Source organism: Vulpes lagopus, chromosome 23, assembly GCF_018345385.1.
Source record: "Vulpes lagopus strain Blue_001 chromosome 23, ASM1834538v1, whole genome shotgun sequence".
Taxonomy (NCBI): domain Eukaryota; kingdom Metazoa; phylum Chordata; class Mammalia; order Carnivora; family Canidae; genus Vulpes; species Vulpes lagopus.
The window spans coordinates 15,452,758-15,469,558 of NC_054846.1; the positions used below are offsets into that span (position 1 = coordinate 15,452,758).

General features: G+C 32.6%; 1 protein-coding gene across 1 annotated transcript in view; it reads left to right on the forward strand.

Annotated features, from left to right (window-relative positions):
* LRBA (LPS responsive beige-like anchor protein) overlaps window positions 1-16,801 on the forward strand; it is a 730,439-nt gene that overhangs the window by 207,158 nt on the left and 506,480 nt on the right. The window contains 2 exon segments of the mRNA XM_041738215.1: window positions 8,683-8,761; window positions 10,733-10,866. Coding sequence (XP_041594149.1) covers window positions 8,683-8,761; window positions 10,733-10,866 — 213 coding nt within the window.

Consider the following 16,801-nt stretch of genomic DNA (forward strand, 5'->3'; position numbering starts at 1 on the left):
GGAGGGGAGCGGTGTGTGAGGATGGACAAAATGGGTGAAGGGGAGTGGGAGATAGAGGCTTCAAGTTATGGAATGAATAAGTCATATAACATAGGAAATACATAGTCATTGGTATTGTATGATGAAAGGTAGTAATTACACTTGTGATGTGATCATAGCATAATGTACAGAATTGTAGAGTCACTATGTTGTACACCTGAAACTAATGTAACATTGTATATCAACTGTACTTAAAAAAAATCACCCAAATTTATAATTATGCAAAAAAAATGAGGTTTTGTACATTTACATTTTAAACAGTGCACATTATTGAAACCATGCTTAATATACAAATTTGGATTATCATAAAAATTTCAGATTTTAGTTTGGATAGTATTCCTTAACTTCTGTAACATTTTATTAGCAAAGTATAGTCCATTAATAATATTGGCAAATCTTTCTCTATAACTGAAAAAAGATATTTTTCAGAGAACAAGGTATACCTTTGGTATATGCATATTTTAAAAGAAAGCTAAAGGAGAAAATGGTTTTCATAAATATCAAAATCTGGAAATTTTAAAGTTACTTATCAGTTTAATTGCCCAGAATGCAGTATGTGTTATGATGCCATTACTCTTTTTTTAGATATGCTAGCATGTTTTTTCAACCGTGATGCAAAGCATAAGTGATTCAAACAAAAATGAAGCTAACTCAATAAAGGACCTAAATAGACTGTTTTGCAGTAATTTATATGCTGGGTGTTTGCTAGTTTGTAAAATATAATAATTATACTCCTCATTACAATATAAGGCTCTGCTCTGTTGATCAGAGCCATGTATATTATTAATTAGCATGTTTATTTTTAACATTGAAGAAAAATATTTGATTCTGCTTTATATGAAATTTGACCCAAGAGGCTTGTATTTACTCAATTAATAGAAGTTTCTTTTATTTAATAAAGAATTTTACTGGGCATATGGACTACTCGTCCTGCAACTGGGTCAGAATGGGTGAGGAGGTTGGGGGCGAGAAAGGGAGAGGGGACGAAATCTAAAAATACAAGGTTTAGGGATTAAATATTGGCATTTGTTTTAATGATACTTTATTGTGAAGGACATTATTTATTTAGACCCTTAGGGACCTTAAGTAAACAGTTGGCTATTCCCTGGGTAGATAAGAGACAGATGATGTATTTGCATTTTCTTTTTTGTTCTTTTGAATGTCTGGAAAACTGTCAGTTTGAAGGAGCCAGTTTATCAGTGTAAGGATAAGGAAAAGATAAGTCAGTATCATTCCACATGTTCAAAGTAGCTTCTGCATTTACATATGTGTGATTGCCTATTAAAAATATTTAATGTTAATTTAAAATGATAGTCATAAATGTATGATTTTATCTGCGTTAAAAAATGCAGAATATTTGGAAATTACTTTTTTCCCCTGGCAGAAAAAAAGGACAACCCCTGTGAAATTATTGATACATTAGTTTATTTTTTCGTGTGATATTTTCCTCATATAATCATTGCTAGTTGATTTTTTAAAAAGTTTTTATTTAAACCTCAATTAGCATACTGTGTAATACTAGCTTCAGGTATACAATTTAGTGATTCCATACAATACCCGGTGCTCATCACAAGTGTAACCCTTAATCTCCACCACCCATTCCACCCATCCCCCTCACCTTTTTATCTTTGTTGGTAAAGTGTTCTCTTATTATTGGAAAAGACTGTTTTGTAGAATCCCTTTCTGCTGTAGTCTCTTTTATGTTTGAAAATTGGCATCACTTCCAGGATAGTATCAGGAAGGTATTTTTGTTACTTTTATTTAGTGCACCATTTCAGACTTTTGATATGCATTTCAGCTTGTTAAAATCAGTCAGCCACAGTAAAAGCTTATTTTGTTTTGTAACTACTATCTAAAGCCTCATACAAATATTTTTATGAGATTTATTACTTCTGTCTTTATTTTTATAGATGGGACTTTATACGTTCCTTTTTTTCAGCTTCAGAAAAGTTCAAGAAAAACTACCAGTAGTCCTTTGAGACAGTATCTGTTATACTCTCAATAAAGATGGTCTTTAAAAACTATCACCAACTAAAAAAATAGCTCAGAGATAATTAATCACTAGTGATAGAAGTCAATGGCCAATTATGGTTTAATGATCATATTGCTGTCAAGGATTTAGAGAATTGGAGGTGTCATTAACTATAATTAAGATATTTGGTCTCTGAAGTAGATTGTTGAGTGTTGTGTAGGAATAGAAGGATTGGCACTGAGTCTCAGAAATGCCAGATACTGAACGGCCAAAGATTCTTTTCAACTTCACCTTGTTTTGCCCTCTAGTTTGAAATGTTAATGTGGCGGGGGGGGGGGGGGGGGGTGGCAGAAAATGGAATACTTTTGATTGTGAAGTGGAAATTCATATATTTTCTTAAAGAAAATGTCATTAGGAAGAAATGTGTACTTCACTTTAAAATTAATTCTATGCATTAAGATAGATTCCATTCAGTTTGTTAGGGTTTTTTATGTAGTTAGCTTTCAATTGAGCAAGATGGAGAGGAGGAGAAGGCAGCAATTAATAAAAATCCCTGTTAAAAGAAAAGTCAACACTGATTTTTCAAGGGAATGGGAAGGAAATGAGTTATGGAAAAGACAACATCATCTTCTTACTCTAAGAGGTGGGCTCCGTAAGTATCCAAAGGTTATTTGTCTAAAATTGCTTACAATGTCCTCCCTCAAACAACCAAGTCTGCAGGGGGTCGATCAAACAGTCTGGATTTCTGAATCTCTATGTTTGGCTGAGAGTTAGTGATCAGAACTGAATCAGAATTATTGACCTAGTTCTCCCTGAAGACCAAGCATATTTCAGAGAAAGTCAAGTTGTCCCAGATCCTTGCTGATTAGAGCCTGACCGTTTTGCTTATGCCCATAACTAATTTTATTTGCTTTACCTAAGAGTAAATTGAATCAAAATGCCCAGATATAAATGAAGTGAGCCTGAAGAAATTGTGGGAGTGAAGTAAGGCAGTACAGGCTTTTAATAAAAGTATTTTTTGTACAATGGCTAGTTTATCAAATGTTTATGGTTTTGTTTTATTTTATACCAATCTGATAAATGAAATTGTTGGAAATATACTTTTTGTAACAGTTAAATCTGAGATTGATTCTTTGTTTTGAAACTTCTGGACTTTTAAACAGATTTACCTTTACTTAAAAAAAAATTGAGTAGTTTTTAAAAGGCACTTTATAAGTCATTTCATGTTAGTTATTTATACTTAATGTCACATTAAATAATCATTGAAGAATTTGGGTATATTTTCAGCCCAAAGTACAGACAGAAGGGAACTATGATAATTTTAAGTATTTTAAAGGAAGCTATTATTCATTGTGTATTTATTATGATCCAGGCTCAGAAAAATTCTGTGAAGTGTAGGTATCACTATTCATTTTATAGATTAGGAAAATAAAGCACAGAAGCTTAAGTAACTTTACCCAAGGTCCCACTGCTAGTATGTGGCAGAGGTACTTCCCCCAAACTTTTCTATCATATAACAACCCCTGAAGGGTAGTCAACTGGCTTAATATTGATAGAGCTAGGATTCAATTTGAGAATGATTTGGTGGTAGGTTGCTGGTGAAGAAGTGTTTTCTACTAGTGTAGAAACTGTTTATAAAGAAATTGGTATGGAAGTTATGTGAGAGATTGATTATTGAGAACTTGAGAGCTTAGCAGGATTTCCTTTAGATGTGGAAGAGAAAGGCTATGGTCTTGAATGACCTAACATTTCTTTTTGAAAGTGGTAAGGGAAATGGATTCCAGGCTGAGAGGAGTAGAGGAACTTTTATATTTATTACCAGAATTTAATAGGTAAGTAATATATAAATAGAAGGCTTGACTAAGAATGGATAGCAGGAATCATGAATATATAATAGAGTCACTCAGAAGAGTTCTAGACTTTTCTCCCATAGTGCCTTGCAGAAATGTGGAAAAGTAACATTGGAGAATCTACTTTATCTTAGGTGCTTTACATTTTTTAACTTAAACATTCTAAGAATTGTGTTAAAAATTTGGTGGTATTTCTATTTTCTAACTCATACTGGTAAAATAATTTAAAAGGAATATTCTAGAATTCTGCATGGCAACGATCACTACACATTTGTAATGAATGATAAAGGGTAAATGTCACTATATATAATAATTACAAATTATGAAGAAAAAATCTCTATGAAAATAAAAGGTCAGAGTAGTACTTGTTTCCTGTTTTGTTTCCAGTAAAGTGGGAAATTCATTCAATTTTACTAGCAGCCATAGAAGTATAAATTGTTTATTCTTTATTTAGGGCAATTTGGCAATATGCATTCATATTTAAAGTATGCGTTTATTGACTTCTAGGAAGTTACCAAAAAAAAATCAAGGAGTGGGGTGCCTGGATGGCTCAGCTCAGTCAGTTAAGCATCCCACTCTTGGTCTCAGTTCAGGTCTTGATCTCAGAGCTATGAGTTTAAGCCCTGCATTGGGCTTCACAGTGGGCATAGAGCATACTTTAAAAAAAAAAATGAAGGAGTGCACATAAATTTATGTAAGCAAATACAAAACACTATTATGGTAAAGAACTAGAAATGACTCAAGTGAATGTCTCTGGATTTTAGTTGGTCTGATAGATCCTTATGATTAGAAGCAGATTATGATATACTTCTTTAGTAGGAATATTACGGCAGAGGAGAAAAGAATCTAATCACCTGGTACGTAATTTTGTTTGTCTTGATTTTAATTCCAGTATAATTAGCAGATAGTATTATATTCATTTCAGTTCCATACATCACCCAGTGCTCATCATATGGTGAACAATTTTGATTTGTCATAATGTTGATGATGTCTACTTTCATTATTTGATACATAAACTGCCAACTTTCTATATGGTAAAGTTACTCTTTTCCTTTTGTAATTAATAAGTTTTGTGGGAAAGTACATTGCAATTATTTAATATCCTGTCCCTCAGATTATTAATTTATCATATCAGTATGGCCTTTGCCCTCTTAACATTGTTTAAGCTCCAGTACCTTGCTTCCGGTCAGTGTAACCTCCATCCTGGGGCAAATGCTTTCCTTGATCTATTCAGGCTGCTTGAGACCTGAATAGCTTAACAAGTTTCAGAAAAAGAGGGCCCTTTTGCTCTTAAAGCGCGGTGTTTTTATGTTATAGTCATAATGGAAAAATAACTGATTTTACTTATAAGATTATAGATTCTCAGATAAGAGCTCAGAGATTTGGGGTGCCTGGGTGGCTCAGTTGGTTATTTTTTTTTATTTATTTTTATTTTTTTATGATAGTCACAGAGAGAGAGAGAGAGAGGCAGAGACACAGGCAGAGGGAGAAGCAGGCTCCATGCACCAGGAGCCCGACATGGGATTCGATCCTGGGTCTCCAGGTTCACGCCCTGGGCCAAAGGCAGGCACCAAACCGCTGCGCCACCCAGGGATCCCCTTTTTTTTTTTTTTTTAAATGGCTCAGTTGGTTAAATGCACATCTCTTGATTTCCACTAAGGTCCTGATTTCAGAGTTGTGAGATCAGGCCCCATTTGGGGCTCTGTGCTGGGCGTAGAGCCTGCTGGGATTCTTTCTCCCCTTTTTCCTCTGCTCCTCCCCACCCCACCCTGGGGGAAAAAAAAAAAAGAGCACTAAGGTTTTAAGCCCAATTAAATTTACTGCCACATTTGGTCCTTTGTAGGGAGGGGAGGTGATGGGGATGATCTTCTGTGGCATGCATCTTTGGAACTAAGCTACAGTAGGGTCCTTAGTTCTTAGAGGTTCATCTTCACTGCCAGTTAATCATTAAGCTTAGGCAGTATGTTGAAATTATACAACAGTTTTTCCTCTAGGCCTCTAGCATATATGCTCTTGAGGTTGTAGACTAGCAAAATAAAGATTTTTAAATAATTACACATTACAGATTCTTCCTTACTTAGTCGTTTACCATATCTCAGATTTGAATCTCTTGCTTTCTTGATTTTATCCACTATGTTCTCTTACAATTAGGTCTCAACTTTGGCTGACTATAATTGTTTTAAGATGACTTTGATTATAACATGTGTTGATTTGAGAAATGCTACCATGTGGAAAATGTGCATTTTATCTTGAAACAGGTGGTTATGGAAAAGGATTCTTACTTAGAGATTTCTTTAATTCTGGTTCTTTTAAAATAATTGATGATTTTTATCTTTTTCTGCCTGGCTTCATCTAAAGTCTCCATCAGTGTACTCTTACCAAAGGCCGCCAGGAATAGCCTAGTTCAGTGAGGGGGAATGCACACAATGGGGAAGTTTGGGACATCTCAGTAATACAGTGTTAGAAAAAATTTATGATAGGGTTTGAGCTTATATTATGTGATTTTAGGGGAGAGTTAAGGAAGTGGGGCTTCCTTCTGAAATGGGTATCATTAAGCATGGGTATTTCTATGATGAGATATCCTAATCAATCTCATCTAGGAGCATAGAAATCTAAAGCTATAATTTGTAAAGAAGTCAGTCATTCATATTAGGATTTGGGATGTTTGACCGTCTTTGTTATTTGGACAGAGTTCGTGTTTTTGTCTTTTGGAACATGATCACATGGTGGTATTGTTTTGTGTTGATTCAGCATGATCACAGCGTGGCTTTGTCTGATGCTGGTATTTTATGAAATTGTTTATATTCAGCAAGAGAACATCAGGACTCAGTTCTGGGTTCTAAGCCAGTTCCTAGCAACACTAGGGCCTAAACAATATTGCCAGGCCAGGCCAGGCCAGCTTCTTATACCAGAGGCTGCTTTTCCACTTTCTCAACTGTTTCTATCTTCTTTCTTCTTTTTTTAAAATTTTAATTTAAATTTTAATTTTTTTGGCATTTCTTCTTCTATCTCTCTTTTATTTATCTTTCTTTCCACACCACATTATGTTCTTTGGGTGCTTTCAGCATACCTGTGTCTGAAGTTTTGTGAACAGGTCAAAAGCATCAGACCTCTCACAGTGTATAGATTCCAACATCTTTTGAGCCACTCTTCTCTTTTGTATCAACTTTGCATATTCTTTGTTTCATTTGCTTCAGTGTGTTTCTTGTCTTTTTGGACTCTTCCTCTATAGAATTGTGTTGGGATTTCAGTCTGTATTTACCAAAATACTAACTTGACACCCATTTAAGATACTGCTTTCAGAAACAAAGTTTACTTACTGAATTACAGCTGCAAGCAAATATGCATGTCTTTTTTACCTATGGACTCCATGTTGTTAGGATATCGTCCCATTTGAGTTCCAGTGACTTGTATACAGCCCTTGTATCATGAGGGACTTTTGGTACTGTATGTGTCTATTTTTTTTCTTCCTTATATTGGCCTTAGAAAAACAAATGGCTGTTCTGTTTCTGTAGGCCCTACTCCTAGCTTAAATTGAATGATGTTCCATCCCTATATCCTAATTATTAAACAAACTTTATTTTCCCCCGTACTTTCTTAAGCGTTTAGGACTCCTTAAGCCTCAGTAAATTATCCACAAATTAGTAAATTAGTGTTCTAGATTCACTCTTTCAAGACTTGTTATATTGTATGTTTTTTTTTTTTTTTTTTTACTTTTCCAGAGTTACTTTCCTGGTGATTATTTTTCTCTTGGCAAGTAAATGTTATAAGCACATTTATTTGTTGAAAACAAAGATGATGATTCTTGTATAGGGTAAAATAGTTTGAACATTTTATATTCTAGGAGGATGAATCAGCCATTCAATAAAATATACAAGAGTATTTAAGGGTATCTGGAAGTATACATTGGAGATAAGATCATGTGTAGAAATTAATTTTACATGGTAGTTTGAACAAAGCGAGAGACATAAAAAAGTAGGAAATAGAAATATACCGGGTGGGAAGATTGACCTGTAAAATATGGGGGATGAGAATGATTAAGGGAATAATTTCTACAATTAATAGAAATTGAGGACCTTTGATGACCAACTCTCTAGGCTCTAGAGAGAGATGGATGAAAAAGATGAGATTTCTGCTTTTAAAAAGATTAGTATAGTAGAAAGAAGGCTGTTTAAAAAATCAATTGAAATATAGTATGACAAATGCACCAACAGGTTGTGTTCTAATTACACTGAGAATACAAATGAGAGAGTATAACTTCTATTTGAATCATTTAAGAAAGGTTTCTCAGTCACTGGGTTATGTTTGCTAGGCTAGACTCAGAAGCATTCAGGGTATAGCATAAGTTATTTGGTGACTGAATAAGGTCAGTTTTAATGGAAGTGGAGGTTTATGTACTTAGGCTAAATTTGATATTAGCTCTTTATGCTTTTTGCTGCAATTTAAAAAAGTTTCTACTTGTAAATCTCTATTGCCACTTACTGGATAAAAGCAATCATGACTCTAATTTAGTGAGTCAGAATTTAGTTTTCTATTACCTCTACAGCTGATGGATCATAGGTCACTTAGTGTAATAATCAAACTTGTAACTAAGCTTTACATATAAAGTGATTCAAGAAAGACCTTGTTTTTTTTTTGTTTTTTTTTTTTTTTTAAGAAAGACCTTGTTAATGGTAGATTTTAATGTTATCCAAATTATAATGGGCATTTAAAGATGCACCGTAATGTTTTTTGTTGACATGGTATAAAGATAGCTTCTTTGTTTGAACCTTTATCTAAAAACAGAAAATTCCTATAAATGTTTTTTTTTTTTTTTAATAGGTGGTAGATCATCTAATGCGAAATTGCCTTCGGTGCCAACAGTTGGCTCAGTTCCATCAGACCAAGTTTCAAATATGAGGTATTAAAACTATTAATTCGGATATTTCTGATTTATTCCTTTTGATGACTAAATCATTTAGCTTCAGTTTTTACTTTCTTTTGTCTATTTCTTTTTTAAAAATAATAAGTGACATTTAGAGGCTTGAATATTTTAGAAGCTCCTTTTTTAAAGATTATGAGATGTAAAAGGTTTATGGGAAGTGGCTCTTACGATTAATAACTGCTGCATGCATAACATATTTGATTACACAGGTGGTAACTTGTGACTTAGGTTTCATATGATTATAAACTGGAAATTTAGAATTTACTGTTCATTTTCTACAAAAATGCTGAAATAATAAGGTATAGCCAATCAGCCAAAGCCACAGTGAAACTGAATAGTAGTTAGATTTTTGTTATTATTAACCTTTTTAAGTTGGGAATATACATTTCAAATTCTGATTTGGAATATTGTGAATATTTTCACCAGTAGAGCCTTCGTGGTCAGAGTTCTTGATCCTCCCTGCCACAACTGGAAAATTCATAGCACTCCACAAATACAGGCATTAGAGTGCTATAAGTATAGTCTTGTAGTTGTGATATTATCCAGGGATGAGTCTCTCTAAGTGCAGAGGAATAGTATTAAGGGCAATTCCTAGGGAAGAGATACTTATTGACAGAAGAAATTTCCATCAGCTTAGTAATTGATAGTTTCAGTAGCAATTCTTGTTGGTATTATGAAGTATCCTTGTATGAATTCATAGTAAGTAGTGGCTGTTTGTGTATATATATATTTTTAAATTAAATTCATTAATTTAAATGCCAAATATAGTATAATACCCAGTGCTCATTCCATCAAGTGCCCTCCTTAGTGCCTATCATCCAGTTACCCCATCCCTCCACCCACCTCCCCTTCCGCAGCCTTTTGCTTCTGAGTTAGGAGTCTCTCATGATTGGTCTCCCTCTCTTATTTTTCCCACTCATTTTCTCTCCTCTCCCTTATAATCCCTTTTACTATTTCTTATATTCCACATGAGTGAGACCATATGATGATTGTCCTTCTCTGATTGAGTTATGTGAGTATGTTTTATCAGTTAGGAACTAAAGTTGTGGATACCTCTGAATTTCCTGACATTCAGGGAGCCTGTTTATTTTATTTGATTAAATATATACATGTGTATGTTAATCTATGTGTTTATACCTATATGTATATATGCATATAGTCACAGGACATAATAATAATTAAATTGAGATCATTATAAATGTGCCAGTAAAGTATACTAATTTCAAATGATGAAAAGTTGTTCAGATTGTATTAGAAAAAAATTCTTATAGATAAAAATGTCAATGAAAAATAAAACTGCTTCAATTATAAACAATTATGGAGTCTGTGCTACAGCTGAGAACTTAGAAATGAAGGTAGAATTCTTGAACTGAAGTTTATTAAACAATAAACTGCTGATGGTTTATTAATGAATAGACAAGTTTTTTTTTTTCTTAAAGACTTTATTTGAGAGAGAGAGCAAGAGAGAGCACACATGCACACATGCACGAGTGGGGGTTGGGGCAGAGGGAGAGGGAGAAACAGATTCCCCTTCAGGTGAGGACCCAATGCAGGGCTTGACCCGAGAACCCTGAGATTATGACCTGAGGTGAAGGCAAATGCTGGGTCTGAGCCACCCAGGTGCCTTATGAATAGATAAATTTGATAAGTTTTTTTTTTTTTTAAAGGTTGTAATGGTATTAAAATCAAGTGCTTTTGACTGACCTGTGAAGATTTCCACTAAGGGCTGATGCTTAGAGTGGTTATTTACAGATTGTCAGGGCTGGGGGTCATAATATAGAACTGAGTAATAAAGGATATTCCAGCAGAAGGAATCATATGTGTAGCAATAATGGGTCCTTATGTAAATTTTAATTTCTCATGAATTTTATATTTCTGTGGAAACTCATTTTAAAAACTGAAAATTATAAATTCTAGTGAATAATTCAGATAACATCTTTCCATTAGTATTACAGAGAGGCTTGAACATGCTTTGGAAAAGGCAGCTCCTCTTCTGCGAGAGATATTTGTGGATTTTGCACCTTTTCTTTCTCGGACACTTTTGGGTAGTCATGGACAAGAACTACTTATAGAAGGAACAAGTAAGTGATTTTTTGTATGTCACTTTACAACTACATATTTAGAGTTATATTTAAGTTTCAAGGTTAAAAACTTAAATGAATAATATAAGATGCCTGGAGTTTCATTGTTCAAGTATTTTTAACTTTTAACAAGATTTCTTTTAAAGAATATGTCTCATCTAATATTCTGATTTGATCTAGATTTTTTAATTAGTGATTTGGATAAAGCAGAAAAGTATGTACTGAAACAAAGAACTGAGACTTAGATTTCTTTTTTTTAATGTATTAGAATGAACTACGAGCATGGAGAATTAGAAAGATTAGTGTTAGAGTAATTAGTGGACATTTACCTGGGATTTTACTCGAACTTAAGATCCATATAAACCATATGTATTGCCACATACTAGGAAAATGAGGACTGTGTTATTGGTCTTTATTAGTAGAATTCAATTTTATAAATTATAAATAATTATATAATATATAATAATTATATATTATTTTATAAATTATAAATAAATAGAAATAACAGTAGTATTCTATCCTGCTTATATCCTAGATTATTGAATCATTTGTAGGTAGTACTCTTTGAGACTATGTCAAACTAGATAGCATGCAGAGTTGGTTCCTGAGTGGATTGGAAACCATGCTGTTTATGGCATGAGTGAGAAATTTTGGGACTTTGTTTTGTTTTGTTTTGTTTTAATATGGGGCACTTGGCCTGTAGTGAATGTTTTCTAGTATTAGAATGGGTAACTTAACCAAGTACTGTTTCTGAGAGCAGATATCAGTTCATCAGAGAATAGCTTTTCAAACAATTCTGTTTAAAAGTTTAATAGACTGACTTCAAATTAGCAATCTTCATCTTTATAAAGAATTTTTAAAGGATAAGCTAGAGGACTTTCATTAGTGACAATATATAATTTGTTTTTATTTTTTATGATAATATATAATTTATTTTTATTTTTTTATTTAAAAGTGTTGGACTAAATGTTTGCTAAATCTGGCTTGTTGTGTCCATGATTGATGGTCTGGGATAAAACATTTTGATTCCCCTAAAGCTGAAAAATCATGGAAAATGTAATTATCTGTACTCTGGTTTCTTTAAATAACAATTTACAGTGTTAGGTTATTAAGTAACAGTCACTAGATTATCTCTTGAGAAATTTCTTAAAAGTTGTGAAAAAACATTCTTTTTGTAGAAATAAGAATATGGAAATGCAAGGTAGAAGTAGTTTAATAGTTTAAGATATCTGTATCTTAGCATTAATTAGGGGATATCAGCACTTTGTAAGTAATAAGATTTAGCTGAAATAGGAATTTCATTATTATCTGGCTGTAGATATATATGGAGTTGGTGATGAGTGATCTCATTTCCATAGAGGGAAGAAGTAGCATTGAATTTATTTGTAAAAGTTCAGGTTTTAGAAATATTTAATTAATTTCAGGTAGAAATTTACTTTATCTCCTGAAGGATATAATTTATTTAGCCATGCTGGACTATTGATCTAATAAAGTTACAAAATTTGAAAGATAATGAATTGAAAAAATTGAAGGACTTCTCCTTTCAGATGAATTTATACTTCACATGTTAAATGCTTACTTTTTAAAGTGGAATGATAGCTTATAAACTACATTGCATTACTATAAAATAATGCAATGATTAGCATTATTTTAGGTGTAATCATTATCATTACATCAGGTGTAATGATATCACCCATTGGGTATCACCCATTATCATCAGGTGTATCATTATGAATAATAGCCTTTTGGTGTAGCAAGACAGTTTCTTTTTAGTTAGTCTTTGAGTTTTTATGATAGATTCAACAATATAGGATCACCTTAGATACTCAGAAGTACTAAACTGCCAATTCAAGATCCTTGAATAAAATTTAATTAGATTCAATTTCTTACTGGTAAATTCCGGTAGACTGATAACAAAGTTGATTCACTCTTGATTCACTCTTATCTGTAAACCTGTGCGGTGCCTGCTCATTGGGCTGTATTCATAAAATTTGCAAAAAATCTACTTTTATGTGTCTTATATATGTATTTTAAGTCGTAAGGAATGTTTTGGATAGTGGTTTTTGTGCATTGTAAAATAAAGTTTTGAGTAGAAGTGTTTGCAGCATGGTACTGTATAAAAAGCACTATACTTAAAGACTGGAGACTTTGGCTGTAATCTTGCCTTTGTCAGTCACTGGCTGTATGACCAGATGCTGGAAATTTATTACTTTTACATTTTTTAAATGATTTTTTATTTAAAAAATTTTAAATATGTTAGATATTTACAAAGTAGAAAATGAAATAACCATAAAATTATTACCAACTCCCAAACCATCTTGTTTTGCTTATAATCGTTTGTTATATCTACCTCCCTTTATTTTGCTTTAGTACTTAAAAATAATTCTAGACATTATGTTGTTTTACCCTTAAAATATTAAAAATTCATTTTAAAAGGATATTTTCTTACTTGATCACAATTGCTGTGATTATACCTAATACTGGTAATAGTTCTATGTCCTATAATACTCAGTTCATGTTCATCTTTATTTAGATGTCTTTTTATAAATAATTTTCTTCTAATTGAGGTACAAACAAAATCAATTTATTGCATTTGGTTATGTGTTTTAACTCTTTACTAATATGAAACAGTTTTACTATATTTTTCCTCTGTTTTCATTGGCTTGTTGAAGAAATCTGGTTGGTTCTGTAGAATATTACATATTTTGGCACTCTGTAGTCATTTTTTTCCTGATGATGTCATTTAATGGTTTCTCTGTCCCATTTATCTTCTGGTGGCTTGAGATTAGATTTAAAAGTATAATTAGAGAGAAGCCTGAGTGGCTCAGTCCGTTGTACGTCTGCCTTCAACTCAGGTCATGATCTCTGGGTTCTGGGTTCAAGTACCAAATCGGGCTTCTTGCTTGGTGGGGAGCCTTCTTCTTCCTCTGCCTACTGTCCCCCCTGTTTACCTGTGTACTCTCTGACAAACAAATAAATAAATTCGTTCATTCATTCATTCATTCATTCTTTTATTTTTTTATTTTTTTATTTTTTTCATTCATTCTTTTAAAAAAGAAGTTTAATTAGAGGTAACTTCATATTGTATCTTGCCTAAAATCATGTATTTTCTGATTATCTCAATTTTAGTGATATTAACTTCCTTTTTCAACCCTTTGTAAGGATTGATATTTTATTACTTATGTTTTTTTAAAGAGGACTTTCAAAAACAAAGAGAAAATTACTTAAAAGTAAAATTTATTCTGTCTTGCAATTACCATGTGTAAGTTCATTGTACACATTTTTACAAATCTAGACTTCAATATGGGGTTTTCATGATCTTATGTTCCTATACCTTAAAACATTTTGCTATTTCACCATTATTCATCAGTTATTCCAACTATGTAAGGACTAAAATAATGAGAAAACAAGAATAGTGGAATTGCCCCTAGAATTATGGTATAGTAAGAAAACAAATCATCACTCTTGGATCACCCTCAGTTTTTACCACATTTCCCAAAATACTGGATCATATTTTAAGAAGATAGAAATTCCATTTTCTCAGTGGGAACAGGAACTGGTATTTGGGGAGGGCAGAAACATTTTAGGTATTATGTGGTTTCTGATCCTCCAATGGGCCCCAGTACATCTATACAGTATATTTGTTAGTATTAAAATTTCATGGGGGTGCAATTAAGAAGAAAATGATCTGAAATGGCTTCCTAGTGGGGAGCAATAATGAAAGAAAGATTGAGAAATATCAGTGTACAAGGAATCTGTGGACACTATCTTTGTGGTCTTATTTTCAGCTTTCATTGAACTTAATTAAGAATTCAGAATTGTTTATTTTCTACCTTTAATGATAAAATAAATTGACAGAAGAAGACATTTTACAATTATTAGGCCATCTGAAGATGAATTTAAAGAGACAGAGAGCAGCTCTCATAAATTTTATCAAACTCAAGAATTCATTAGTGCACAATATATTTCTGTGGACAAAAAGGAAATTGGTTTTCTTAGCATGTCATTAATAGAAAGGACTTCATTCTAAAAAAAATTATGCAGTGTTTTCTGACAAGAACATGGAACATCTTATTTTGCTAAAAAGGCAAGTGACAGTGTTCTTCTATGGTTTTCATAGTGACCACAATTTATTTGGTATGATTTCTAAGTGAATAAAAAAGGCAGGTGTGTTATGTGAAAATGATTGGAAGGAAAGGCTCATGTAGAAATGAAAAAGTTCAGTGAATTTCTCATTCTAAATGGTGTTTGAAAGTCAAAAGAAGAATATATTTTATAATTCTGGATCAAAGAAGATGGCTGCCTTTTCTACAAAATTTTGAATGATTCATCTTTTGCAAAGTACTATATTTGATGATGTAAGTTTAAGAAAAAGGACCAGAATTAATGATAAGCTAGAACCTATTGGAAGTTTATTTGAAATTTGGAGTTAGTATTTATAAAGTGGGTATTATGTTTATAGATTGATGAAGAACAGTTGATTATATCCACAGGGCATTGCTCATAGAGGATATATACAAATACCTTTAAAACCAGAAAAATAGAGAATTAGAATTTGAGTTTATTGTGCTTATTTTCTTATTAAAACATCTAATAAGGTTTATCATCATGCCTTTTTATGTAAATTAACTTGTCTTAAAAATATATATATTTTAAAAAGCTTCTTACATTTCATATGGCGAATGGTTGTGACTGTTTTTCATTGTCTACTTGAAAGTTTAGGTAGATCAATGGGTTCAAATGTTACATTGCTAGCTTAATATCTGGTAAGTCATTTAATATTTCTGAGTTTAGCAATAAGGAAAAGAAATGGTAATGGAGGTGGGATAAATAGTCTTTGGTGAAGAAATTATAGTTGTCTTTGGTCATGAAATTCCAGAAGAGTATAAAACTCTTGGTTTTGGTATCCTGAGTTTATCTTTTTTGAAGAGACTAAAATTGCCTGTCTTTGAAAAATGAACCAAAATTTAAATCAAGCAAAATGCATCTTACCATTATTCTGAGAGCTTTTTAAGGAAGTTAGATTATGAGCCTAATCAGATCTCTGAGCCTACAAACAGTACCTTGTTTACTTTCTCTTTAACTAGGGCAATAATAGGATGTGTGGTGTATAAATGAAAATTAAAACTTCAGCAACTTAGAACTTCACTCTAAGTGTTGTTTTAGGGCCTACCTTCAAATAATTCTTAGAGTCTGAATGTAAATCTGAAGATTTACTGGTTTAAAATTCGTTTTTCCTTTTCCATACATGCATCCAGTGTCACCCAAAGGCAAAGAGAGAGAAAGAGAGAGAGAGATAATTATGTTGTGTGTGCAGCCTGATACCATGTCCTTTATTGGTGATATTTCTTGTTGATTTGTTCCCGAGGTTATATATTTTTGTTTACAGTGTTAATACCTTTTATACAGAGAGCTTGTTATTAGACATCTTTTATAAGGTCTTTTCTGTCTTCTAAAGCCCTTTCTCATTTAAAATTTAATATACCACTCACCTTGGCCCTCTTCCCCATCTTTGCAAATCTACCAAACCCCACTCCAAAACAAAACAAAACAAAACAAAACAAAACAAAACAAAACAAAAATAACACATGAATTGTTCTAATCACACTGTGAAATGTTATTCATTTTACTGTCATTGAACACTCAACTCATTGATCTTTGAATTCTACCTTTGGATGGTCCAAGGCCTTTATTTGGTCATTATTGTTCTTTTTCTGAGTGTGTAAAAAAGGCTGAACCAGATCAGAGCCCAAATGTTTTGTCATTAAAGGAAAGTTGCTAGGAATTCTGGTTTCTCTAGAATAAAGCAGTTAGGAATAATGACCTAAGTGTAGATAGATTTGAATTTGCTTTTTGGAAGTAGGAGCTTTTGAAGTTGAAGTATAAGGAACTTCCTAGTTGTTTACATTTTATGAAAAGCAACAAGGTTTCCTAC